This window comes from Oculina patagonica, chromosome 13 (assembly GCF_052425735.1).
Source record: "Oculina patagonica isolate OP01 chromosome 13, crgOcupat, whole genome shotgun sequence".
NCBI lineage: Eukaryota > Metazoa > Cnidaria > Anthozoa > Scleractinia > Oculinidae > Oculina > Oculina patagonica.
The window spans coordinates 12,720,413-12,747,391 of record NC_135770.1 but is presented as its reverse complement, the minus strand read 5'-3'; the positions used below and the strand labels follow the sequence as shown (position 1 = coordinate 12,747,391).

The 26,979-nt window shown below is 38.8% G+C and overlaps 3 protein-coding genes and 1 non-coding gene across 4 annotated transcripts; 3 read left to right on the top strand and 1 right to left on the bottom strand.

Moving 5' to 3' along the window:
• The first annotated feature begins 298 nt into the window (after positions 1-298).
• LOC144637219 (tumor susceptibility gene 101 protein-like) lies at positions 299-7,719 on the top strand. The gene is made up of 6 exons (XM_078496346.1): positions 299-401; positions 2,783-2,864; positions 3,817-3,882; positions 4,254-4,417; positions 4,743-4,944; positions 5,837-7,719. The coding sequence occupies exons 1-6, from the start codon at positions 360-362 to the stop codon at positions 6,007-6,009; spliced, it is 729 nt and encodes a 242-aa protein (XP_078352472.1). The 5' UTR covers positions 299-359; the 3' UTR covers positions 6,010-7,719.
• Trnat-ugu (transfer RNA threonine (anticodon UGU)) lies at positions 3,617-3,691 on the top strand. Its single transcript has one exon. It is a non-coding gene; the product is annotated as a tRNA-Thr (tRNA).
• Positions 7,720-9,030: 1,311 nt separating the features above from the next.
• On the top strand, positions 9,031-16,984 carry LOC144637218 (B-box type zinc finger protein ncl-1-like). Its single transcript, XM_078496345.1, has 3 exons — positions 9,031-9,263; positions 12,727-13,432; positions 14,808-16,984. Exons 2-3 carry the CDS (start codon positions 12,736-12,738, stop codon positions 16,571-16,573), a joined length of 2,463 nt encoding a protein of 820 aa, XP_078352471.1. The 5' UTR covers positions 9,031-9,263; positions 12,727-12,735; the 3' UTR covers positions 16,574-16,984.
• Positions 16,985-20,124: 3,140 nt separating this feature from the next.
• LOC144634445 (mitochondrial substrate carrier family protein G-like) lies at positions 20,125-26,966 on the bottom strand. The gene is made up of 5 exons (XM_078493396.1): positions 26,584-26,966; positions 24,826-24,884; positions 22,662-22,781; positions 21,864-22,038; positions 20,125-20,891 (listed from the first exon to the last, which is right to left on the bottom strand). Exons 1-5 carry the CDS (start codon positions 26,858-26,860, stop codon positions 20,551-20,553), a joined length of 972 nt encoding a protein of 323 aa, XP_078349522.1. The 5' UTR covers positions 26,861-26,966; the 3' UTR covers positions 20,125-20,550.
• Positions 26,967-26,979: the final 13 nt, after the last annotated feature.

Sequence of the window (26,979 nt, the reverse complement as noted above, 5' to 3'; positions counted from 1 at the left end):
AATACTTCCGGTACAGGAGCATGTTCCGGCATATTGTTAGGTCCCAGATCTACTGAATTTGCAATTATTCTGATGCATTAAAAGGCAAGAATCTAAATTGTTATTGACTTTAATGCTTCAAAAAGTGCGAAAATCTTCTAATTATGAACCAGCAGAGCTTTTTTGGTGAAAATTATACTGGCATGGCTTGCTCCAATTTCAGTGCAAACGGTGGTCAGAGTCCCTACACTCCTCACCCTCCTCGGGCATTCAATTCGGGCGCGTAAGACTGGGTACTATACTACTTTTTACTTTTTACAAGAAATCAAGGAATGAACGAAGGTGTAAGCTTATCGAGTTTATTGGCTTGTTTTTGACAAATGGCCGTTTCTTGGCGGACTGCATTGATCAAGAAAACTAAGGCAAGTATTTTTCACAGCATAAAGTGTGACCTAGATGCCTAATATCTTATTGAAGTTTATATTCAAACATCGGTATAGTTTGTTACGTATGCCGAGCGGAAGTAAATGCCTTGTGATGAAGTGTACATCGTCGAGTGTATACAAAAGAGTTTAGTTTGGGTATAAGCCGACGACGACATGCAAAGAAACAAAAAAATGTTCATAAAATATAAAACTTCAAAATTTCTCAGGGAATTTAGACACTTAGATAAAGACTTTTTAGCTCAAGGGAGAACATATTTTTACTGATAACACTAAAATCAAAAAGCTTTACCAGAGTTCTGCTGTCTTGAAATAATTGCTTCGTACAACGCATTCGTCGTCAAAAGTGGCCGGGTATTTTTGTGTTGTAATCACGATAATTGCCCTGGAACCATCAAACAAATCTTTCGGGATTAAAATCCGGGAATAAACTGTGACTGTGCCTTAATTCATTTGGCCTGAAACTGAAAAACCTAAGCACGCAAACACCCTTGGGGAATGCTCTACTGCCCATAGAAAAGAATTCCATAGAGTGTTTCAAGGTTGGCCAAGATATAACACAATCATTGTTGCTATTGGAAATAAGACATCTCTCTGTAACCCACAGCAAAGTTCATTACTGGTTTAAGCCAATGAAGCTCCAGAAACATAAGCCATTACAAAACAATAATCTCTTGCTTGAATCCCCTCCCCCCCCCCCCCCCCCCCCCCGGTTGGTTCCAGTATGTATCAGGGAATTGAGGTCATTTTGTGGAACTAGTCCATAAAACACGAAACATTTTTCCTTTAAAGGGTTTTGTTATAAAAACAGACAACTCGGATTAATATTAATCGGATTAATATTAATCCTAATGATTATTACAATCCAGTAATAGATTATTATAATCCAGTAATAGATTATTATAATCCGGTAATAGATTATTATAATCTATTACTGAGGTTTGAGCCGTGCCTTAATCCATTAGGATTAATATTAATCTTATGTAAGATTAATATTAATCGGATTAATATTAATCTTAATAATAAATCTCAACAACTCAATCCTAGTCCAAAGCTTTCGAACTGAACCATATACTGGCATATACAAAACGCAAAATAGTCAACAGACTTGGGCTTGAAAGATTTCAAATCTATATTTGAATCATGTGGTGCCAACGCAACACAACGAACAAGGGAGGTAAAAAAATCCTAAACATCGAGCTAAAAAGACAGAGCGCTCGATCAAAATAATGCAAGAAACCTTGCCTTTACAACACAGAGTGTCTCTCTGAAACCAACTTTCAGCTTTTTCATAAAGCTGAAACAGTCTCTGGCGAAGCCGGACCAAGATAATCCGTGATAAGACGATACATCTTGCAACAGTATTGATTAAAATGCCGGGCCCGGCGTCAATAAAATGCAAGTAGTTTACATTTTCACGGAACATTCATATCTTGTCCTTCCAGGGCAAACATCTTGAGAGCCTAAAGCATATCTTGCAAAAAGCATTGAGCCAAAACAAACTGAACTAGCGCAACAAGTGGCAGAGTACAGATTTAGAGGTGTCATTCAACTCTACAAACGGAAGCCACGCAGCGCGGACTAATGACCTCTACACACTTCCTTGGCCACAATCTTACGGCTCTATTCAATACATAATGCCTCCAAATAAAAACAGTACCCTCAAAAAGAAGTCAGAAGCAAATAAGGTCGGAAGACCGAACTTAACACAGAACGGCAAAGGTACAAATGTCACAAACCTAGGAGTATTTACCCTGTGTTAATGTTATGTAAAATTTCAAAAAATATTTGCAGAGCTGAAAAGGATAAAGTATTGTTGCAGATAATTAAATTTCCAAAAATATCTTATCCCTTGTCAGCTCTGTATGTTAATATTGAAAACATTTTATAATTTATTATTTTTTATTATTAAGATGGATTGGTTTGAACACATATGGTACATGTTTTAGCTGCCTGAAAGTTGCTGCCCTTCAATAGTATGGTGATCGAAAAAGGCTGCCCATTTGGAAGTAACAAAAGTCGTCGCTTTTGGAATCAGTCTGGTTAAATCAATTGTTTATCATTAATAATTATGTCTACCAAAAAAGGGCCTTAATTCTCTGCTGCTCATTACTATACAAATTTTATTGAATAATCTTTTAAGCTCATTACAACTTAATTATATGAATTTAAGTACACTGTAAATGAAATTTAATGAAATTAAATATTTATCTCAAACATGGCATACTATACTAGCTAGAATACATTATAACTATAATGACAACAACAATAACAAAAACAACTCATTGGTAGGCCTGACTCCTTTTATAGCAAAGAAGACTTGACTAATAAAGAAACATTTTTTCTTGTTCAATTTCTAGAAAAAAGCAAACTCATGTGTTCAGGAAGTTGACCAGGTGTTAAAGTATTTCCCAGGCTTAAGGCCTGAGTTACAAAAATTTAGTAAGTTATAATCTAGCTGTTTGTAATTTTTTTCCTTTATAACATAATTTATGTCATAGTCTTATTATAATAAGTTGTTTTGGTTAGGAACTGCATTCCATATGAGATTCAAATGCAAAGATTGTTAAAAATTCCCCTTGGAAAACTCACTCAAAAGTACATGATCCTGAATAATATACTAAACTTGTATTTACTTCTATCGGTTTATTAATATAGTAAATAATAAAGATGGTAAATTTCAAGCTCGGTGATAAATATTGAAGAAATTATTCAACATGACACGAGCGTGGGACAAAGAATGGGAATCAAACCCATAACCTCCCAGATACCTGTTGGGCGCTCTAACCAACTGAGCTACGAGAGACTCTTTGTGAGCTGGGCCATTTACTAGTTTGATATGTGACACGCGTCCTGCATACTGCTAGGATCAGCAATGTCGAAATCATCAAATGTGTAGTAAATAATAAAGATGGTAAATTTCAACCTCGGTGATAAATAGTGAAGAAATTATTCAACATGACTCGAGCATGGGACAAAGAAAAACTCTAATATAAGTCCCCAACGGGAATCAAACCCATGGCCTCCCATCTGCTCGTGTCATGTTGAATAATTTCTTCACTATTTTTCACCGAGCTTGAAATTTACCATCTTTATTATTTACTACACATTTGATGATTTCGACATTGCTGATCCTAGCAGTATGCAGGACACGTGTCACATATTAACCTAGTAAATGGCCCAGCTCATAACGAGTCTCTCGTAGCTCAGTTGGTTAGAGCGCCCAACCTGTATCTGGGAGGCCATGGGTTCGATTCCCGTCGGGGACTCAGATTTTTTCTTTGTCCCACGCTTGTGTCATGTTGAATAATTTCTTCACTTTATTAATATATTTTGTAAGTTAAACAGTGTGCAAATTAATGTTACAATAATTTGCATGCCATTTTCATTACAGCATATAATAATGGGATACAAAAAGAGTTATTTACCTTGGAAGGGACAATCCCAGTTAATTTCAGAGGTAAGGATAGAGGTTTTTTTCTACTATTTGTCTGTATCTATTCTTTTTATTGATTTGATCTGCTGCACATAATCTAAAATTTAAGTTCTTCCAAAACTAACAAGCCAAACACCTGTACAGTGGAATCGCAATGTCTTAATATATATTATATATATAAGCATTGATTTCTTAGGCCGGCGCTCGCGTGCCCCCCACTTATTTTACCCTTGCTACTATGTACTTACTACTCCAACCTTTCCAATTACTCAAAACCAAAAGTCATTTCCATAGGATAGCTTAAGCACATTCTTGCAACCGTAAAGGCAAAACCTCATAAATAAAAATAAATGTATCTTTGGAGCATTTATGTTGAGATCAGAACTTCATTGCAGGTGTAATATACAACATTCCAGTAGTTGTATGGTTACAAGAGAACCATCCTGAGGTTCCACCTCTGGTGTATGTCAGGCCAACAAGCTCAATGGCAATCAAGGAGTCAGAATTTGTCGACACAAATGGCAGAGTGTATCATCCTTACCTTCATAAATGGAATAATGTATGTAAAGGAAATAATTTAATATCCTGTGTCTTGAATGTTGTGGAAAAAATGACTGTTCTTAATTATAAGTAATATTAGTCGAGAAATTATTAATTCATCGCATAAAACCAAAACCATTAGGTAATCTCTCTGGCTAATCACATTAGGCAGTCCCGTGAACCAATCAAAACTCGAAAGCAAATACATGTAGCCAGCGTTAAGCACGGGAAAAAGTGTGCGAGTGAGTCACACTGATTGGTTTTGGTTTTTCTTCTGATTGGACAAGTATGTGGCACTTGTATTATCTGAGAAAAATAATAAGACGTTGCGTTTGTCTTTTCAGAAAACATCTGACATTACATCTTTTCTTCGTATTTTGTGTACCCTTTTTGGAAGCTCTCCACCAGTATATAGTAAACCACCGGAAACTAGAAGCCAAAGTCTAACACAACAGCAACCGCAACCCTCTGGTGATCTAACAAGGACGGCACAGCAACAACCACCACCCACCAGTGACCCACCAAAAACAGCACAACAGCCTCAAGGTGGGTGCAGCAATGTCAATTCTAAATTCGTTTTTGTACAAAAGTGTTGTATAAATTGTATAAATTAGGTCAACTTTTTATTAAAGGCAAGTGTGTTGCGGAAAAAATCATCATTAATCTGGCTAAAGCAGCATGCAGGTTACTAAGGAGGGTACGATTAGCATCATCATTTGACTATTTGGGAATTGGTGACAGCACATCATGCTAGTTACTAAGGACTTTCCTATTCCTTCATGACGATCATTGATGCCTACATAATGAAAATTAACCATGCATACCCTGATTTTCAGTGTTTGATCATCCTTGTAGAAATTTCAATCTAACACACTTTTCTGTTGTCTTGGCAATGTTTATTTTATGTTGCCACTGCGAATTTTCAGTTAGGATTCGTCTGGAGTTCGGTGTTTGTTTTGTCAGTTTAAGTCTTGATGCCGGATTTAAGTGGGACATCACTACTGCAGTAATGTCATGTCTAAGCTACCTTGTGCGATTTGACACGGCAAAAATTTCTGCATTAAGCTTCCGATAGTCCACACAGAAGCTCATTTTCAACTTAAACATAATTCGACACCTAAATTACTTTCAGCAGAGTGTACCAAACTCACACGTTTGCAAGCAGTTTATTTGCAATAGTTCGCAATGGCAACGATTCCGCCTGACATTTTGGACTAAGTAGCTCACAACCTTTCAATGACTCGCTCTTCATGTAACATTTTTTTCATGCGAGAGCTCTGAATCGCATTTTTTTATGTAAGGTAGTGCCAATCAAGTTTCTTATGTAAGGTAGTGCCAACTATTCTTGTTACCATGTTTTTTTTGTCTTATTGCAAAGGAGTCTTCCTTTACACCAGGCTTTTCTAATCAGTGATTGTACTGCTTTTTACGTCCGCAGAACAACAAAAGGAATGTATCATATGTATGGACAATCCGCGTAACAGTGTTCTGATTCCATGCGGTCATTTGGGTGTCTGTATGACATGTGCCAAAGAATTACATCAAAGCACAAAAATCTGTCCAGTATGCAGACAAAAAATTACTCAATTTCATCAAGTGTATGAATCTTGAAGTCACAACAAGGTAGACAATACCGTTAATTACCAATTTTTCTTTGAGGCTGCGACGCTAAATAACCTTTAATATTGCAATCTTCTGTTGTTTTGTTTGTGGTAATAATCTGACAAATACAGAAAGATGACAAAATTTTAAGCTCGGTAATGAGATAAGAAAGATGTAATGTTCGTCATGTCACGAGCGTGGGACATGAAAAAATCTGAGTCCCCAACGGCACTCGCGCTCCCACTCACACTGGTGTCATGATGAACGTTACGTCTTTCTCATTGTAATTATCTCTAATTGTTTAAGCCAGAAATAAAAATATATTGGAGAAAAATATAAAGAACTAGAATATTGGGTAAAAGTTTATGTGATAAAACAATTATTATTTACTAATTATTCATGGGTCTGGAGGCTAAATGAACCGCTAGGTTTTCGAGTTAGTCTCCAAACTTACCATGATGATTTGTAATATACCAGTAAAAAATAACAAAAGTACTGCTTTAGTAGTTTGCAAATTAATTTGAGGTAAGGAAAGGAAGGATTTGATGACAATGGTGTGGTGGCCATGTTGGAAGCTACAACCAAACCTCTCTTATACGGACATCAATAGGACAAGTCATTGTCTGTTTTATGAGGTGTCCGTATTACAGAGGGAGAGTTTTCTATGAGTTCTTGTCTCTGTCGGACCAGGTAAACTGTCCATAATAGGAAAGTGGCCGTGTTGTAGAGTGTCTGTAAGGATAAGTTCGATTGTAAGTAGAAATCTTTTGACCATCAACAGGGCGGAAATGACGTCACTTGCAAATCAAGAATCTGAAGCTCAATAGAAGGCGCTTAATGGCGGCAGGCTGCTTTATGAATAGGGGCGCTAATTCAACATGAAAACCCATGTAAAAAAACATATATTACTATAATTGTTATCTAACAGTAAGAAATGACTTGATCATCAGGAAAGGTTCTAAAACTTCCTGTGTTAGTACACAGACATAGACCAGTTTCTCTGTGTTAATATTGGTCAGTATTTGGACTAAAGACCTCTTTAGCTTCTTTTGTTTATTGCCTCATTCAGACCAGGTGATGTTACCCTTGAGGTTTCTTTCAAATTCCAACGTATTCACGTGGAAATGAATGAACAATTTTTAGATTGGTAAGGAAGAATTTTCAAGAGAATATCACATGATCTGTTATGGGCAATTTACATCGAGAGCTTTAAAAGCAAGATAAAGTATAGTGGATTCCAATAGGAATAAGTAATTCCATAATAAGTAACGAAAAAAAAATATCTGTATTACAGTAACCTCCTTTACCTAATATTATATATAGCTTTTTTATTTTATCTGTTGTAAGTTTTTTAATGCATTTTTTGCATTTAATGATATATTGCATTTTATTGTTGTTGTTACTAACGTGCTCTGGTCAGCAAGTGACGCTAAACTACGTAATATGTTCCCGGTAATAAACGCGTTTCACGCAAATACTGTGCGACATCGAAAATCCCCTTCTCGAAATCTAATTGGGTTTTTTCAAATTATATTAGTTTTAGTTTTATGTCCATTATACAAATACATGTACAAATGTAATTTTACAAAAATTCAACTGTAGACGTTATGTTTTGTTGAATGTTTATCTAGAATGTTTACTTAAGCTTTGAGCTCCACAGAGTTTATTTAATTTCTAATTGTACAAAGTTTACCAGTCAATAAACGGAAGGTAAAGCAATGGCTCTGAGTCAGTTATTCTGAGTTGTAGAACTTCTAAGGTAATTGGACCGCCGTAGATAATGTAACAGTTCAAGACGTAATCGTGCCTATAACAAAATTCTCGACTTTGATTCGTTCTGCGGTGGGCGATCACGTGGGTGTCCAATTACACCTGTCCAGTTACAAATTGTAATTGAATTCTTGTTATTGGACACCTACGCCATTCGCGCGTCAATTACTTGCACTTAGATGAGTTCTTTTTTGCTACTGTTTGTACACGTGATTGAAAAAACCTTTGATTTTTCACAAACAACAGGTTCTCAACAATTTCAATTTATGCGTTCCATTTCCATTATTTAAACAATAGCCCTTATGCATGTTTACGTCAGACTGGTTTCACCACCAAGCCTCGCTTTCGAAGTGCAAACTTGTAAATTTTATCACGAACCAATTCCCAAAGCAGCAAAGTTGAAAAGAATACCCACGTGAAAACTGCATGAAGGTGGCGGAGGGTTGAGAATAATTTGCGTAAACGAGGCTTGGTGGTGAATTTTGAGCATATGACGTTATCATGCATAAGGCCTATTCTTACATACTTAGAAAAACAAATTGCACAAAGGTATGTCATTCAACTATTTCAACATTTTGGTCATTTGGTCAGTTTTTCAGCAAGTTTCGTTTGCCTGAGTGCCCATTCTGACCAAAGTAAGTTAATCTCGAGAGAGGATTGAAACTCAATCCATCACACTGTAGAATATGAGGAATTAATGAAGCTAATGATCTTATGAAATGGTAACTACCCCCCCCCCCCCCCCCAATTACAAAATGGATAATTTAACAAACGGGGTCAAAAGGAATTTATTTGCAACAACAGTTTACAGTCAAAGCGTCATTTTAAACCATTTGTCGTTCATGCTTAGCCTCCATGATGACCCTCGATTAATTCTATGTTTTACTCGAACGTACGTAACATATGTCAGCCCATGGCTTACAATGTCACCTTCGCCCCCTGCCACCCCACCCCAGATCCTTCGATGCAAGCGAAATGAAATTACCACTGCAAAAGAGACTGCTTTCAATGTAATCAGCAATTGCTTCGGAATTTCCTTCTATTTACTGATGAGTTACAGTACCTTCCAGATTTTTAAGGGATGATGTCTTTATGACGTCAACGCTTAATGTTGGCAAGCGAAATTCCTTTGAAGGATTTTTAGACTCCCTTGGGATTGTTGGGAAAGTTCATGGCTTCTGCATGCATTGCGTGCCGTTTAGTACTTTACCCCCCACCCCTCTGACAAAAAACATTATTTCATGCCATCATCAAGTTTCTCGACTCCTTGCGTATTTGTGCCCGTCTCCAAATGAACTGCTGAAATTGGCGGGCGATTGTTACTGGAAGACAGAGAAAAAGTTGGGGTTATCCTTCACTTAATTGTGCTCACTGTCAGAACTCTCAAACGGTACCGAGTTTTTACTAGTTCTACAAACTACTTTGTGTTTCGATTGTGTTTGAGTAACACTGTGACACAACAGGAGATAACAGTATTCTAGTCAAGATCACAGGTATGTACGCTTGCTGTTGTTTGTAAAAGAGGTATCATGACCATTCCCTGTTGTATAAGCTGTTGCTATTAGCACAACCTATTTTTTTAGCGATTCAGTAGCATTTAATCTTAATCGCAAAACTTGCTTTACAGTGACCACTTTTCGAAATCTTGATCTAAGTCATCTAATTGCTCAATATACAGAATATACGGTAATTGATTGACTGTTCTGCGCGTTTTTTCCTGTTTAATATGTTGTTTGAGTTTCTGTAGAAAGAGGGCGTCAGAGTTTCATTACTTTGATCTTGTAAACGCACGCACTATTTAATTTGTGATCATTTGTTTACTAGATCAGCTAAGAAAGTCACGAAAGTTTACAAAGTTAGATTTGTGCTACCATGCACGACCAAGGGCTATTCTTGTATGTCGAGAATGTCTTTTGTTTGGTACCAACAATTGAACTTTGATATATATCGTATTGTTATGCAGTTGTGAACGTAGAAAGCTAAGGGTTTCGTCTCTCCCCAAACAGATCTTGTTGGTTCTCGTGCAGAGTGAGCGAAGCGCTAGTATTGCGTGACAAGAAGCAATCGCACGTACAAGAATACGTCACTTTTATCACGCGATGCTAGAAACTCACAAAGCTTGTTTAGTCGATAAAATCGCATGTACAATCACTTCCGGCTGTGTAAAACAAATCGATGGCGCCGTGAGCGTAAGCGTGATTTTAAATCACGAATGAAATACTGATGAACATAACATAAAGAAGGCAAGGCCGTAAGCGTAATCATTGTAAAAACCAAGTTTTGGTTTATTACAAGAAAATTTGATTTAATACAATATTTCGGCTAATATTTTAATATTTTAATATTTTACAAGAGGAAACTTAAATATCTAAGGCTTGTTGATGTTACGTAATAAAGTATAGAAATATTGTAAATAATAAAGATGGTAAATTTTAAGCTCGGTGATAAATAATGAAGATGAAGTTTTCAACAATGACACAAGCATGGGACAAAGAAAAATTCTGAGTCCCCGACGGGAATCGAACCCATGGCCTCCCAGATACCGGTTGGGCGCTCTAACCAACTGAGCTACGAGAGATCCTAGCAGTATGCAGGACGCATGTCACATATCAACCTAGTATATGGCCCAGCTCACCACGAGTCTCTCGTAGCTCAGTTGGTTAGAGCGCCCAACCGGAATTTTTCTTTGTCCCATGCTGGTGTCATTGTTGAAAAATTCATCTTCATTATTTATCACCGAGCTTTTAAAATTTACCATCTTTATTATTTACAACAGATTACACACTTGATGATTTTGACATTGCTGATCCTAGCAGTATGCAGGACGCATGTCACATATCAACCTAGTAAATGGCCCAGCTCACCACGAGTCTCTCGTAGCTCAGTTGGTTAGAGCGCCCAACCGGTATCTGGGAGGCCATGGGTTCGATTCCCGTCGGGGACTCAGAATTTTTCTTTGTCCCATGCTCGTGTCATGTTGAAAAATTCATCTGCATTATAGAAATATTGGTAATCAGAGAAAACTCTCTGGAGGCTTTGAGGTCTTTGAGTCCTTCATTAATGCTAGGCTTAAGATTCTTGATATGAAAGGCGTCCAGGAACGCTAATTGTGACCAATTGTAATTATAGTCAATTACTTCGAAGTTGTTGTAAACTGCGTTACGAATATGGTCTTTAAAAACTTACGGAGGGCGTTAGTTGGTCATTGAAACAATCAGGTAATCCATGAAAGCTGCATGACTAGTTCATTTAAGGCGTTGCAATTAGCCAGATGGTGATACATGGGTTGTTCAGGCCTTGTGGCGTGCCCATTTAACCTAAAGGCCAAAGAGCGATCTGTATATTGTTGAGAACAATCAGGACAAGAAAGTTTATAAATAACGCTAGATTTTTGCAATGTAGGAACTGGGTCCTTGTTGGAAAAGAAATGTGAAATTTTGGTGGTATCATAACGTATTATATACTTAACCTTTTTACCAAGTAGTCTATTAAGTTTCTTGATACATTTGTTAACTAACCCTTCACCTCTTTTTACCACCGTAAGGTAATTTAAGCCAGATTGTTTTGGCACCATTGTCTTCCACAAGTTTGTCGGTTCGTTTGGGATTGTTGGTGTTTTTCCTAAGACGGTTGAGAATAGAACGACGAACTCTCTTAGAAAAATTATTCCATGACAAAAACTTATCAATACGTTTAACTTGGCCCTGAAAAAGTTTACAATTGCTGCAAATTTTGTAAGCTCTAGAATACAATGCTTTAACCCACGCAGTTTTAAGACGCCAAGGGGTAAAACTAGAAAACGACGTGTACTGTCCAGTATGTGTTTCCTTGTAATAAAGGTCTGTAAGGTTCTTATTAATTAGACGATCTAGGAAATGTATCTTATGATCAGGAAACGAATCAACAGTGCAGTTCAAAAGAACCTTAGCAAACCTCATAAGAACCTTACAGACCTTTAATACAAGGATACTCATACTGGAAATACTCTGTAATAGAGCCGAAATATTGCATCGCGATGGGAGGAAGACAGTTAATAATTAAACAATAGGGTGGTTTTGTCGAGGAACCATCGGCTGATAGTTGTCCCGCGGAAATTTGATGTTCTTAAAACAAATACCAGCCCGAGAAGCAAAGCTTTGAGGGCTTATATGCTACATGTAGTTTTAAGAACATCAAATTTCCAAGGGGCAACTATCGGACCGATAGTTCCGAGTCAGAAACGCGGCTCTATTACCTTTAATGCTCACCACTAAATTTTCTTCCACACACCCATTCAAAAATAAGCATCTTAAATTCTTTTTACGTTTTAGGATGAAACACTTGAAAACCGAAATGTAACAAACGAAACTAAACCAGACAAGACATCTACTCGACGCAGTGAATTCAGTGTTTTTTCTCCTTAGGCTCGCTTCTTTACAAAAAAAATTCACGGACGAGTACTATCCATCCAGATATTTTTCTCAGACGGGCACCCTGAATGATTATCTCCACGGATGAACATTATCGCGTCACGTGATCAATTTAAACCAACCAGAATCAGAGAATATTTGGGGCGAACTATAATTAACAATTATTCCATTAGCGCGCGTTGGATGTGAGTTGGCTATAACTATCTCATATCCAACAAGCGCGAGTGGAATAATTGTTTTATTAAAAACACCCATAGAATTTTGATAGTTGAGCTTCCCGGCTGTTCTCGCTGACGCGTGCATGTACCATATTTGTGGCTCATGGTATATGAGCTCATATACTATGGCCTGTAAACCAATCAAAACTCAAGAATTGTAGTATACCGTGGATAGTTCTTTTAATAATCTCTGATATCAGTGACGGATTCAAGCGCGATCAAAGTGGAGAGGGGGGAGATAGGATCGGACTTTTCTTCCCTAGGCCCCTCCCATAGAGCTCTCGCTGAAAACGTAAATTAATACAGTTAATACCAATATTAAACGACAGAAACTTCCCATGGCTTGTGCATCATCAACAACTTCTTCCACCAGGGAGACAACAAACTACGCTCGCTTGTGTCGTCTGTTGGTTGATGTTGGAACCCAGGCCCTGAAAGACACTTTTGATACCATCCACACACCCGCAAATCTTCACACAGTTTTGGCGGGAAATAAAAGCACGTTGCAATCACTCAGGGCAAGGAAAATCATCAATGCAACACAATGGGGAAAGCTTTTTCCTGCCATGTCAACTTCAGTGTCTTCAACAAAATTTGACATTACTCTTTTGATGGTTTTGTTAAGAAACATATGTGGCTTTACAGCGCCAATAACTGGCTGGGACGACCTCCCTGCCCTAGCAGACACCAGTCGGGAAGCGGATATCGCTCGTGTTAAGTACTTTAGAAACACCGTGTACGCTCATGCCGAGCACGCTTCGGTGGACGACTCAACGTTCAATTGCTACTGGCAGGACATCCAGAATACTCTGGTAAGACTGGGAGGGGCTAATTACAAAACAGCTATAGAACATCTGAAGAGTGAGTGCATGGACCCTGAACTTGAAGATCACTACAAAGAACTTCTCACTCAGTGGAAGAAGGATGAGGACAATGTTAAAGATCAACTTAGTGAAATTGGAAGCGGCATCAAACATGTCATGAAAAAGCTCGATGACTTGCAACTTACCATTAAAAAGGAAATTACTTTTGAAGGTTAGTTTGTGTGCTACCTCATTCCCAGGGCTTTTCCCTTCCACGAGAAAAGCCCGAGAGAATGAGATTGGCTTTTGTGGAGAAGTCGGTGGTCCATTGAGAGTCACCTCTCTCCTAAAAGAAATCTAAGTTATCTTTAGTGGTACATACTGTGATTCGAATCCTGCTGCGAAATCAGATCTCCCCAAAGGCTTTCAGTTCCCTCAAAATCCTTTTAAAAAGCCTCTGTCTAGACACGTGGCTCGCGGCAATCAGCCTCTTCCAGTAGCCTTTTCCAGGCGTTCGGTTAGTTGGGCTGCAAAAATACATCCCACCATTCTCTGAAAAATTCTTTTAAAAACAACTGTTTTCACTACCTCTTACCGAGTTTCACATGTCGGGAGGCTAACTTGAAGGCTACTAGTAACTTTCCTTTTGTCAGTCAAACTTGGGGCTGCTTGTGACCTTTTAGTTTGCATGGGGCTTTATGTGTCACACTACTGTTAGTTGGCGTTTTTCCCAAGAGTGGTTAAAAATAGTTCAGTTTTGGATCATTCTTTGCTTCAATGAACTTCCTCTCGTTATGCACGGAAAAGTGAACAATATTTGAACTGAATTTCGATCCTACCTCAGTAGTATAGTAGGAATATTTTAGGCCGGGTTTTTGGGCAGCAATCTCATTAGCGTGGACAGGAATACGTCATTGCCGATGACGTCATAGACTCATGAATAAAATGCTATGGAATCTAATTATCTTATATCCAGTTGGATAAGTTTCTTATGTTTTCTTTTTATCTTGGCTTATATATCCGGTTTGTAAGAATTCGTTTTTTGTCACAGTAGCGGTTAAATTATTGCGCAATCTATTTCTCCACCACCAGCACCATCGCAATTCCATTGTTGAACTTCACAGCCCCCACCACATTTCCATTGTGGTGCCTGTCAAACCGGTTATACCAGCCAAGATAAGAACGAAACATTACAAGCCTGCCCAATTGGTTATACAAGCCAAGCTTTAAAAAACATGCACCTGTCCACTGGTTACAAGCGAAGATTAAAAATGGAACCAGCAACAAATCTTGGTGCTGACCAAGAGCGTTGCGGCCTTTGAGGACGAGGACCTAATAACGTATCTGAATCTTCACCATTTTCGTTTTTAGAGCTGCATCCCCGTCTTAGCCGGCAAAACATTACAAAGGGATTAAAAAGAAATTGATTTGATCAGCTAGATTTTAAACTCCTTTTGCTAAAGTCTAGCCAATCACATCATGCGTCCCCAGACCACCTATTCCTCGTGCACTGGCCCTGCCGGGTAAGAGGGAGTATATGATAGGCGGCTTTGGGGGCGAGAATGAATCTTAATAAGTATTATTTATTGTATACCTTTGTTTTTAAGGGAAATGGTCGACACAAAGGGAGACGACGCACAGACCTGTCACATGTAAAGAGAAATATCACGAGAATGAAACAGTGGAATATTATTGTGAAGAATGCAAAGCTTGCATATGCCTCAAGTGTGGTCAGACAAGTCATGATGGTCATGACAAGATAGAAATCCAACAAGCTGCAGAAGAGCGAAAAGTGCAAATGTCGCAAGTGTTTGAAAAAGTCAAGACAAAAATTGGCCTTGTTGAAACAAAGATAGAGAAACAAACTGAACTGATGAAGAGAAGCCAAGAGCAAATTTCTTCTGCGCTTACGAAGCTGACAGAAACTGTAGAAGAACTTATTCAAGTCTTGAGAGAACATGAAATGGCCATAAAAACAGAGTTAGCTCAAATTAATGAAGCGCAACAGAGAGGTCATACGGCTAAACTGGAAGAGTTTCAGTCGTTCGCTTCTGAACTGAGAATGTCCGTTGAATATGGCGAGGCTATCGTGCAAAAAGGAATATGCTCTGAGATTCTGCAAGCAGAGCAGACTGTCTTTGGTCGTTGTGAAGAACTTTTAAAAACTCAGGAAATAACGATCTTTAAACCACGGCGTGTCAATTATCTTGCAAGAAAAGAGATTGTGAATGATATAAGACGCTTGGTACCTGGTCAGCTTGTGGCTGTTCACACCGACCCTTCACAATCGGTGGCCGAAGGAAAAGGTTTAGAAGAAGCGGAATTGGGCGCAGAAGCTTATTTTACAGTCACGACACGAGATTCACAAGGAAATCTGTTTTATGATCACGACCAAGTAACCGTGAAAATCTTCTCCCCAGCTGGCAAAGATGAGAAACTGAATGTTGAAGATTGCAGAGATGGCACCTACACGGTGAGGTACAAGCCAAACAGTGTTGGTCTACATGACATAGCAGTCGAGGTTAATGGAAAGCCGCTGACCGGTAGTCCCTGGGGTGTCCTGGTCACTCCACACGAGTTCAAACCCCTTTATTCATTTGGATCACGTGGGAAAGGCCGAGAAGAATTTGACAAGCCGCGAAGCATTGCAGTGAGTGAAAAATCTGGGAACATTGCCATAGCAGATTGTAAAAACAAGCGAGTCCAGCTGTTTGATCCTGAATGGAAATACATAAGAACGATAGGAGACAAGGGAACTGGTGCCGAGAGAATAGGCAAGCCGATGTCAGTGGCATTTACACCATCTGATGACGTCATAGTCCTTCATAGAGAGGTTCCAAAGGCATACAGAATGTCCGTATTTACTGAACATGGTCAGTTTATTAAACACACCGGTGAGCTTCTTATTGACCCATGGAGAGTTTCCATCACAAATGATGGTCACATGATCGTGTGCGATCGAGGCGACAAATCAGTCAAGGTCCTCTCCCCTGACGGTACAGAATTGCTGCAGTCCTTTAGTGATCCAGACTGCGCCGAGTCCCCATGGTCCGCTGTTCATCACCAGGGCATGTTCTTTGTGTCCTATGGTGAAATCCATCGCATAAGAGTGTTCAATGAGGAAGGCGAGTTTCTGTATAACGTTGGCTGTGGGCAGCTGTGTTATCCCAGAGGAGTGGCAATCGACAAGTTCAACAACCATTTGGTTGTCTGCGACAGTCATAACACCAGACTACAAGTGTTCACACTAGATGGAAAGTTTGTTAACTCTGTTAACGAAGGAATGGAACATCCCATGTCGGTCGCAGTTACAAACAACGGTCACGTCCTGGTATGTGATTTAAATAAACATTGTATTCATGTCTACCAGTAAACTGTGAACATGGCTAAACAGTTTTGTTGATACAAAACCAGCGATGCTTTAACAGTTTTCACTGCCGAGATAAACATGAAATTGACACAAGTTTGTCCGACTAACTTACACAAGAGTGAAAACTGGCTTGCAGCCTAAGAGAACCTGAGTCGTCGTCAGATTCGGAGCCGAAAAAGTTCTCACCGACGACAAAGCTATACAGAAATAAATGATGTTTCTTTACAAGAACTTCAGAAACAACTAATTAGACACTGCCCGGTCTCCGGCCTGGGGCTACGCAATCGGTATGATAGTTCCTGTTCGGATGTCAGACCGCGCCAGGCGCTTTCGGGATCCAAGGAGAGATGTCCAACGCCCAACAAGGTCCAACAAGACATGTCTGTCAGATGAACACGTAAGACATTTCTACAGATCTTTTTTTTGGTTTTTTTTTTTTTTTTTTTTTTCTGTGAGAGAAACTTTTCCCCGCCGTCTATGAACTATCGACTGGTTACATAACCGAGCCCGGTTATTCAACGAAAGGATAGCGCTATCCAGCGAAAAGGGTTAACAAAACAAACCACGCTAACCACTGGATAGTGATTTATCCGTTGCATAGAGTTATCCATTCTTTGAACAACTGGGGTCTGCATGTGATTATTATCATGAAAAGACCACATGATAAAACTGTTCTGATTAGCTTGTTTAGCGAGGTTTTCTTCCAAAACGTATGTCTAATCTGGTATTGAGAATCATTGGCTATCAGAAGCCAAAAAAAAAACATTTGAGTTTACCGTCTAGCAAGGCTTTCAGCGGTTTTATTTTTCAAAGAAGATAAAATGTGGAATACATCTCATTCCCTTCACCAATCACTTTCCTCATCAGAGAGGACTGGCAATCATTGAGGATTCTCTTTTAACTAATTTCACTTTTTACATGGTGATTCATCTTATAAAACTCTGATTTTATAAACGCTATAAAAATACAATCTCTGAAAAGGAAAAACTGTACGATTTGAATACATTTTAGGCACAGCCGGTTGCGTGTGCGCGTAGATTTATATAGAGTGCGAGCAGGCTCTCCCAGTGGCGTACAGGGGAAAAAATATCAGGGAGGCGAGGCGATTTTTTTTTTGTTCTCGTCCTATACCCTACTGAGTGAGCATGTTCACGAGCTAAATCCTAATCTACCTGCCAGAAAATATATTATTAAACGTTATCTAGAATTTTTTCATATTACCTTCAAAGCTACAATTATTAAATATTTGGAACGCATCACATTTCATTCCCCAGACGTTTGTCAATTTCCTCGTCGGAGAATAGCAATTCATCAGGATTCTCTTATAACTACAGTAGGACCGCGCTATCTCGACCTCCCAAAGGAAAAAGAAAAATTGTTCGACAGAGCAGGGTTTCGAAATAATGGAGTTGGCATACCGTAAAATTCCGGTTATAAGCCCCCCCGCTTATAAGCCCCCCCGGTTATAGACCCATCAACCTGGAAACAAAAAAATACATCCGGTTATAAGCCCCCCCGGATATAAGCCCCCCTCTACCCGATGACAGTACTGAACAGGGCTAAATGTTGCTTTCTTGTGCGTTTTTAACTTAAAAACGTATTTCGATCAACACTCTCTAGGCTTGTTTCGAAACGTTTTTTTCCTTCCGCTTATAAGCCCTCCCGAATATAAGCCCCTCCGCTTATAAGCCCACCCAAAAACCCTTACAAAGTTGTAATATATAGATTTAGGCAAGCCTAAAAGCGGAGCTTCCCTTTAATTTATTTAATCTTTGCTGGAGTTACAATGTTTTCATTTTGATAAATATGCGGTCAAAGCTTTTATGTATACACTGGCCCATAGGTGCAAGACAAATATAAATCCATCATAATCTCGAGGCAGAACAACTAATGGACAAAAAATTAATTAAGAATTTATTCTCTCCTTTCTAAAGAATAGTAAATAATTTTACGATCCTCTTATCGTTTTGCTTTAATACAACTCATGGCCTAAAAATAATTAAGAGTTTATTGTCTGCTTTCTAAGAATAGAAAATAGCAGGATATTCCCGTCTTCTTTTCTTTCTGTATTTGTCTTAACATCGGCGTACGGAAAAGGGTTGCTCAGTCACGTACGCAAATTTAAAACTTATCTTTTATTTCTTTACCGTGTGAAAATTTAAAAAATTTAAACGTACACTAAATCATCTCTATTCAGTGTAATTATTCAGTGTAAAGTGGACTACACTAAAGCAAAAAAAAATGTTTGAATATTAAAAATATGGTCGTTTATTTTTCACCTCGCGCTCGAGCCTGAGATGGGGTAAACATGTTTTTCAGAGCAAGTTTAGTTAAATAAATTTTTTCGGCTTTTTGCTTTGTCGTCGTTTAGCCTCGAAAACGTCACTTATACTTTGTTTCTTCCGCCGAGAAAATGTAGGCTGAAAGTCGGAATAAATCAGAAAAAACTCTACGGCAAGGGATTAGAAGACTTTATTGCGCCCAAAAAAATCAACTTACGGCAATAGATAATCGGTTAGTCATAGCAAATAAAACCAACTCAGGGGAACAAAAAAATGAACTGACATGTAAGCGTAAGCTAAATGTACTACAAGTTACAGTTAAAGCGACTTAAAGGGGCAAAGTATATTGCTTAAGTTAAGGAAAGATTAAACTTTACCGACAAAATCTATCAAACTGCGCTTAGAAAAAAGTTAATTTATAAAATATAATTTCTTCTCCTCGCCTACAGGTTGTACCTTGATTCCTTTCTTTCTTCAGCGGACTTGATGCATGCAGTGTTTAGCTTCGTTTTTACACGATCATTGCTATGTGTATTCTTTGTTGACGGCCGAAGATTCATCCGAAAAAAAATAGCAAACTACGTGACAAGGATATCCGCATTATTCCGGGTCTCTCCCCTCTTCTTTATCTACAATTTCACGGATATAGGTGACTTTTGAGGACATCGTGCGAGAAATATTACGGTAAGAAAGTTCTCTTCTCTTCGCTCTTTTTTATACCCTCGGTCATCGCCTACACAGTGAACACCGCGCAACACATTTTCCCGCGTTTTCATAACATTACTTCGTTTAGATCAAACTGAAACGTCCACATCATCCAGTCGATAGAAGATAACGTCAATTCTCGTTTTACGGTTACGAAAAATGCGACCAGAGACAATAAATTAATTTAACCGTGTAGCGATCGAACGAGAGCATAGCTATTGTTTTTTTTGGCGTAAAGGCTTCGATACATAACACTCACACACGAAAAAAGACTAACAAAAAAGAGCAGTTGGTTAATAAACTCTAATATTTTGCTTGTAGTATCACTGTAATTTTACCCCTTGTGTACATTTTGTCTTGCCTTGCGAGCTTTATTTGCTGTTTGTATTTCCTTACTTTTCTTTAGCCACGCGCGGGCAACCTCGTCCCCAGGCCTAATCCGTGCGTACGGGCGTACGTACGACGGACGTAGGCGACTCCCAAAATTTCTCGGTTCGATAGGATACCATTTGCCTGCCATGGATGCTCCGCTCGCGCGCCTTCGGCGCGTGGGAGCTCCGCTATAAGCCCAGGGCTTATAACCGGAATTCTACGGTATTCTTTTAAAGTATTGATGCCGTAAGGTATAAATTTGGTTAAGTCTTGTGTCTTGTCTATATGAACGTAAATTACACTTGAATAGGTAAATACTTCGTAGAATATTACTGCAAAATCATAGTTCATCTGCATGTCACAAGTAACAAAAATCACCTGACGTAGCATGGCAGTAGTAATGTAATTTCACTTTTTATATGGTGATTTATAAAATGCTATGAAAAAGACAATATCTGATATGAAAAAGCGCAAGACTGAAGTAGAGTTTTTAGGCACAGCCATTTATGTGCGTGCGTATATATTTCATCAACTACCAGAAATTATATTATAAACGCTATCTAGAAACTACTTTAAAAATTATGTAGGTCCCACTCCTGGTACTAACAGGTCTGATGATACCTAAAGAGGAAAATACTTTCTTATTGTTTCAACTACAAAGAACAAAGTAGCGTTCGCAGGAATGGACCGCATTAAGCACGGTGTAAATCCCCTGTAGAATCTCTTCCATCCACCTTCATTGTAGTACAATGTCTTTATGCAGTGTCTGATGCTTTTGAAACGTCTCTTTTCCACAATAGAGTCATCCGCCTGCATGGATGACTTTATAACGTCTGTGGGGTATGTAAGGAACCAATAGAGGAACCCCCCTGTTCCCCCGGCAGCCAGTAATGCCATCGGAGACACGTCAATTACCGTACCACCCTCTGGTATCGCCATAGTTCGACATAATTCGTAGAAGCCTAAAAGAAGAAAAGCAAAATGAATAGTTTGTTGATGTAGTCTAAAGTGGCAACAAAATCATTCTTGTATAATTTCAAACAGACACGATGCTGTCACTGCTATGGACAGCTTTAGAATGATAACAGTGGAATTAGCCCCGTCCACACGTCTTTAAACGGATAATTGTTGTTCATTTACACCTTTTGTCCACTCGTAAACGACATTAAACTGTCGCTGTAACATATTTTCGTAAAAGCTCTCCAAAGTGGAAAAATGCGTAAATGGAAAACTACCCGTATCTCTGTACTTTTACGTATTCTCGCGTGGACAAACATAAACGGAAACATTTGTAAACGTTGACGTCAAGCTCGTACCCAGGCGTCCTCGTTTGATAGATATTTGAGCAGTTACTTATCTGTTCACCGTTTATGTGTGGCCAGGCGTAAATGATACGTAAACAATCGCCTGATTCGGGTGAACGAAAAAAAATTGTATACGTTTACAGAAGTGAAACAAAATACCAAGGCTGGTTCAACGAGGGTCGTTGGGAGAGGGAGCCCTATATTGGACTATTCCTGGAGGAACTACCCGAAAGGAGTACCTTCTTCAGGCTGGAGGTATATAAAAGGGTAGGGGTTCCACGAGTTGGCGTATAAAAAAAGTTGGGGAAAATTATTGTTTGGTGAAGCAAAATGTTATTGCATTGCTGTAAGTTGTGTTACTGGAAGTCTGTTTAATTACCTTTAACAGTATCGCAGTGATCTGTTTCATTAAGACACGCTCTGAGTGAAATATAATACCGAAATTCTCGTATGTAAACAATAACAAAGGTGCGACTGACAAGGGTCCTTTAAGGGTGAGGGTTTGGGGCTCAGGGTGGAGCATCTTCTGGAAACTTTGGTAAGTACACCCAGAAAACAAGGCCGAAGGGGTCACTAGTAAACACCAGCAATGCTTGAGAAGTTACTTAAAAGTTGTGTTTTTGAACTCACCAAAGAAAGCCGAATTTGCTGGGATATTTCTGAGCCATGTGGCAGGTAGACCCTGGTAAGCTCCTCGAATTCCATGTTTCTTAACAATAACATAAGCTGCGTGGAACACGTTCTTGTACAAGACTGGCTCTCCTGATTTGGCCCTTATTATCTGGATTTGCATCTTTGATTTAAACTGTAGAAAATCAAAAAAAAAAAGAAATAAACGGCATGCAATGCATGAAGAAGCGATGACATTTTCCAAGGGGGTCTTAAAAATTTTTTCAGGAAATTTGTCAAACATTAACGTAAATAAAAGGAGCTGACAGCTTCAAAAAGGTGCATTATCTTGTAGCGTGACATTCGATATACGATAATTATATGTTACTTCTCGCAAGCAACACGCCTCTCATTGTTCCCTGTAGTTAGTTCCCAGTCCTTTTCAGTTGGTCGATCAGAAAGAACCGGTCAAGGCCCACCACCTACAGCTGTAAAGCGTTGACTACGTCATCGTTTAAACGGCCTCTTGCTTCACATTCTGCTGGCTGTACTACAGATATGTTGTTGGCAAATACTTATAGTTAAAAGGTAGCAAAGAATAAGAGATAGTAATATCGCTTCACTTGTTCAAAAAGTCGTTAGAATAAGAGTTAACACTTAATGGTATCAAAAAAGTTATTTATTTTTCTGGTCATCAGTTATTATTTTAAAAGCCGTGTATGTGACCAGTCAAAAGGATTGGTAAACTGAAACTTTGTCCAGACAAATGGTCATGTTGACCGAACATTATCCGTTGACCGGCCGTTATTTTTTTCTCACCAAATCAATGGGTCCCTCAACCACTGCAGCCACTGAACCTGTTAACATGCCACACAAAAAGTACTCTGGAATTGTGAGTCGTTGACCTAAACGATCTTTACCAGCGAAAAATGCAGTTGTCTGTGAGGAGAAAGAAGGTCATAAAAAAAAATTAATCTGTGAAACTTGCATACGGATTATAATAATATTATTTTTAACAGAGCAACAATCAATCAAATTCTAAATTATTTTGGTGGGAGGGCTCTGAGACCCTTACCCTATCCCACACCACGTTCACCTGATCTTGTAACCCTATACTAGACTAAACACCAAAAATCCCTACCTTATCCCAGACTTGTTTTGTTCTAGAACTGTATCAATATAGTGTTTTTACTGGAAAACCATCTGTCAACAACGTTGCCAAGATATTTGTATCATTTCAACTATCTATCTACATATCTATTCTTATAATATTAGTATTTATATATTTTATATCTATTTATCTATTTATATAATATTAGTATTTTTATATTTTATATTATATATATATATATAAATAATAATATTTATATATTTTATATTGTATATTTATTTTAGTGTCCCCAATTAGCTATTTAGCTAAATACCATGACACTTAAATAAAGTTTATGTATGTATGATTTTATTTACATTTAGGAAAGCTTCTTTCTCTTATGAGTTTCTTTTCCTATTCTGGACTTTGTTCTTCATACCACTTATTATTTCCCGGCAAATGATACCCATTCTAGCAGCTCTCTCTTCCCTTCCCTTACTCCTTGACCATACCCCTCACGGCACATCCCGTATTGCTCGTTGGGTGCACCACCGTTATGACTTCTTTCCTTTCCAGGTTGTTGCTAACACTATCAGTTAGACCGATTGATGTGGCATCAGCAAGCACGATTGATATTTTTGGCTTGAGGCTTGAGACTTGTGCCTAGGCGTGCGAGGTTGACAGGTATAAGATCCTGTTAGTTTAAAGATGTTGTTCATTGAAGCAAACACTTATTGTAATTTTATTGAATCTGACAAGTTGAGTGAGCGAAGAGCATGACTGTGTGAAAAGAGAAACCTTCTTATTGGCCGTTCCGAGGTTGCGCAGGGAACTGGGGCGAGTTTCAAATTTTAAGTAATCAATAATCTGACACAACCACATGAAAGATCACGGTGAGATTGGTCATTTGACCAAGCTTGACACTTTTAGGATGAACAGAAACGAAGTTATGGGTCTTGACACATGGTTAAAAATCCACACAAACGTCTCTAATTGAAAGCCAGCGTCCCCCAAAACCACATAAACTCTTAAAATTTTTATCTGTTTTGTGACAGCTGTAAAATTCTACCAAAGACCCATTATTTGAAAGAAACTAAGATGAAAATCACTATGTTTGCTCATTTTAAAGAATATCACAAAAATCATAAAAAATTTAAGAGTTTATATGGTTTTGGGGGACGCTGTCTCAAAAAAAGAGACGTTTGTATGGATTTTTAGCCATGTTTCAAGGCCCATAACTTCGCCTTTGTTCATCCTTAAAGTGTCAAGCTTGGTTAAATATCCAATCTCACCGAGTTCTTTCATGTGGTGGTATCAAAATGTATAGATTATTGATTGCTTAAAATTAAAAACTCGCCCCAGTTCCCTGCGCAACCTCGGAACGGCCAATATGCAGGCTTCAGGGGCTGTTACTTTTAAGGGATTAGTATTATTAAAATCAATTGACATGTATATTAGGTACATAAGGCCACCAGAAGGCATTACATGCCTTTGATACAACACTAGTTACAAGGGAAAACTTCAAGAGAAATGACAATTGGTTCAATAAATCAGGAGTTCAAGAAATCAGAGGTATAGTAAAAACTGCAGTGCTTGACTAAGTGAAGCAAATCTGATGACTTTTGGTTCAAGTTATCAAGAAGTTTGTGAAGGGATTAGGATACAGCAGCTTTGCACACAATACCTTACGCTAGGTGTGGCAAATGTACAAACTTTGAGACTTTGTGGATGGCAAGACTAAATTTCTTTTCTGCAAGCCTGAGACTTTGCAAAAGAAATCAAGACTTTGAGATAAAGTCACGGAAATTTGAGATTAAGATGGACCCATGAAATTTGACCAAAATTATTCCCTTACTGGCACTCGCAGCTACAGCACTGATAGAATCAACTTGCCTGATAATAGGAAGTGAAGAGAGTTGCTCTAAAAAACATCTGACCTACAATAGGAGATCCTGTGACAATAAACAGTTATTATGATTAGACAAAAACTGCCAATTGTAAATTGTAATTATATGTCCCATATGAAAACTCCAACCTAATTTCCGGGAGGAACAAAATTAGCTTTGCTTCTACAACAGGACAACTTGCAGATGGCATCAGTTTTGCTTGTCTGCTGTATTTCCCTCATCAGAAGTATACCATTTAGCTGTAGCAGTGAAGCTACAATAACTGTTGATTGCTGGTAGCTATGACAGGTTTCTCTGCTAGCAGAGGCCATTTTCCCCTTGTGTTCACTTAGCTGTCAGAACAGGGGAAAAGAGACCTGTGCCCTGGGTAGAAAACAGCTTTTATTCAACCACCGTCCATGGTCTTGAATGGCTCTTTTCAAAATGCATGCTTCTTGCATTTTTTGCTGACTGCAACTGGAGCCTGTTGTGTCTTGTGCATTTCTTTACATAACTCCACTGCTATTTGAGCCCTCATTGCCTAAAAGAACATCATGTGACAGTCGGCGGCTAAGAAACCATGCTGCATGCATAATATAGCTATTTTCCACCTTGTCTCAGGGCAGAGGTCTTTTTTTCCCTGTTATGTCAGCTGCTAGCAGGGAATGACAAGTGCGAATGATGCAGATTATTGTGTGGACCCTTTTTGTCTTTATTTTGTTTCTTAAATATTTTGAGAGCAAACTAGTTTTTTTGGTTTTAAGTTGTGCAAACCACATTTCACACATTTTTATGCTGGGAACCTGGCTGAAATTTTCCATATGAAGAGACAAAAGGTCATCCTGAAAACCAGGCGAGCCTGGCTACTGGGCTCATCTTAAGAGGGCTGTCTGATAACGGTCTGACAACTGTGTCTGACATTTGCAGACTGCAAACAACAGACTAAGGACTGAGAGAATTATATAATTGTGTTACCATTACCATTATTGAGAGTTAACCATGAACAGGCTACCCGAAGTACTATTCAGGCTAACCGGAATGAATAGTAGGCTAACCAGAGTGCGTAGTAGGCTAAACTGAGTAAAAGTCTGCAAGTCTGCTAGTCTGCAGTTTGCAAATGTCAGACAGCGAAAATGCAGACTGCTCATGCAGGCTTGCAGACAAGAGGCCCTGCCAGAGAGGGATCCCGTGTTGGTTGTCTAAATTTAAAAATGCCCCGTGTCGCTGTTTTACCGCACTTCCCGTCGCTGTCGGTAGTTGAATTTTTTTTTTTTTTTTTTTTCTTATCCCCAAAAAAAAAAAAAACAAAAAAAAAAAAAAAAAAACAAAATATACTTTTAAGGTTGGCACAACTAGGGGACTAGTCCAGGGACTTGTCGCCGGGGCTTGCTTCAGGGACCAGCCCCCTAGTGTGTACTCGTACGTATTTTGCATCGAAATTCTAGTCGCAGGGACCACATTTTGGTCCCTGCGACTAGTCCCACGAATTAAGCTGGTTTGATTTCAGGGGACAAGTCACAGGGACCAATAGTCCCACAAATCGGTCAATTTTTCACCAGTACACACTAAGGGATAAGTCCCTGCGACTAGTCCCCTAGTATGTGCCTAACTTTAGTCTGCAGTTTCCAGTCTGCAGTCTGCAAATGTCAGACGCGCCCTTGAACTAATCATAAAATTAAATACCGGTACGCTTTATTTATGTACGTAAGCTTTAAATTAATATCACCATCCATAATCTTAAATGTATCAAAACAAGACTACCCACCGACTCCTTTGTATAATCCTCCAATCCCTTCCCATTTCATGGTTTTCACAAAACAATCCAAAAGTCCTTTGTATACCGGTCGATCCACGGGCTGGGTTTGGAGACGAACTTTGAGCGTGTCAAATGGATGACCTACCAGACACACGGCAATACCACTGAATGTTCCAGATACTACATTTTTTACAGTTCTTCTTACAAATGAGTGTTCGCTTGTCGGTATCGATACGTGCGGCGACTCCTCAATTCTTTCTCCAGCTTTTATTTTGGAGTCCTCCATATTGATTTTGTCAATATTCACGTGACGAAAAGAAACCGGCGACCGAGGACGTTTTTATCCAATCCCCAATCCCGAATCCCGTCCCGAAGTTTTTAAAATTCCCAGGCCGTCTTCTTCAC

What these genes read in the sequence shown, in the direction of transcription:
- LOC144634445 (XM_078493396.1), bottom strand. Translation starts at nt 26,860, where the DNA reads ATGGAGGACTCCAAAATAAAAGCTGGAGAAAGAATTGAGGAGTCGCCG. An exon ending in AGGATTATACAAAGGAGTCG is followed by an intron (nt 24,885 to 26,583) that starts GTGGGTAGTCTT and finishes TTATTGTCACAG; the next exon opens with GATCTCCTATTGTAGGTCAG. An exon ending in AGCAAATTCGGCTTTCTTTG is followed by an intron (nt 20,892 to 21,863) that starts GTGAGTTCAAAA and finishes TTCTTCTTTTAG; the next exon opens with GCTTCTACGAATTATGTCGA.
- LOC144637218 (XM_078496345.1), top strand. Translation starts at nt 12,736, where the DNA reads ATGGCTTGTGCATCATCAACAACTTCTTCCACCAGGGAGACAACAAAC. An exon ending in AAAGGAAATTACTTTTGAAG is followed by an intron (nt 13,433 to 14,807) that starts GTTAGTTTGTGT and finishes TTTGTTTTTAAG; the next exon opens with GGAAATGGTCGACACAAAGG.
- LOC144637219 (XM_078496346.1), top strand. Translation starts at nt 360, where the DNA reads ATGGCCGTTTCTTGGCGGACTGCATTGATCAAGAAAACTAAG. An exon ending in AATCCCAGTTAATTTCAGAG is followed by an intron (nt 3,883 to 4,253) that starts GTAAGGATAGAG and finishes ACTTCATTGCAG; the next exon opens with GTGTAATATACAACATTCCA. An exon ending in AACAGCACAACAGCCTCAAG is followed by an intron (nt 4,945 to 5,836) that starts GTGGGTGCAGCA and finishes TTACGTCCGCAG; the next exon opens with AACAACAAAAGGAATGTATC.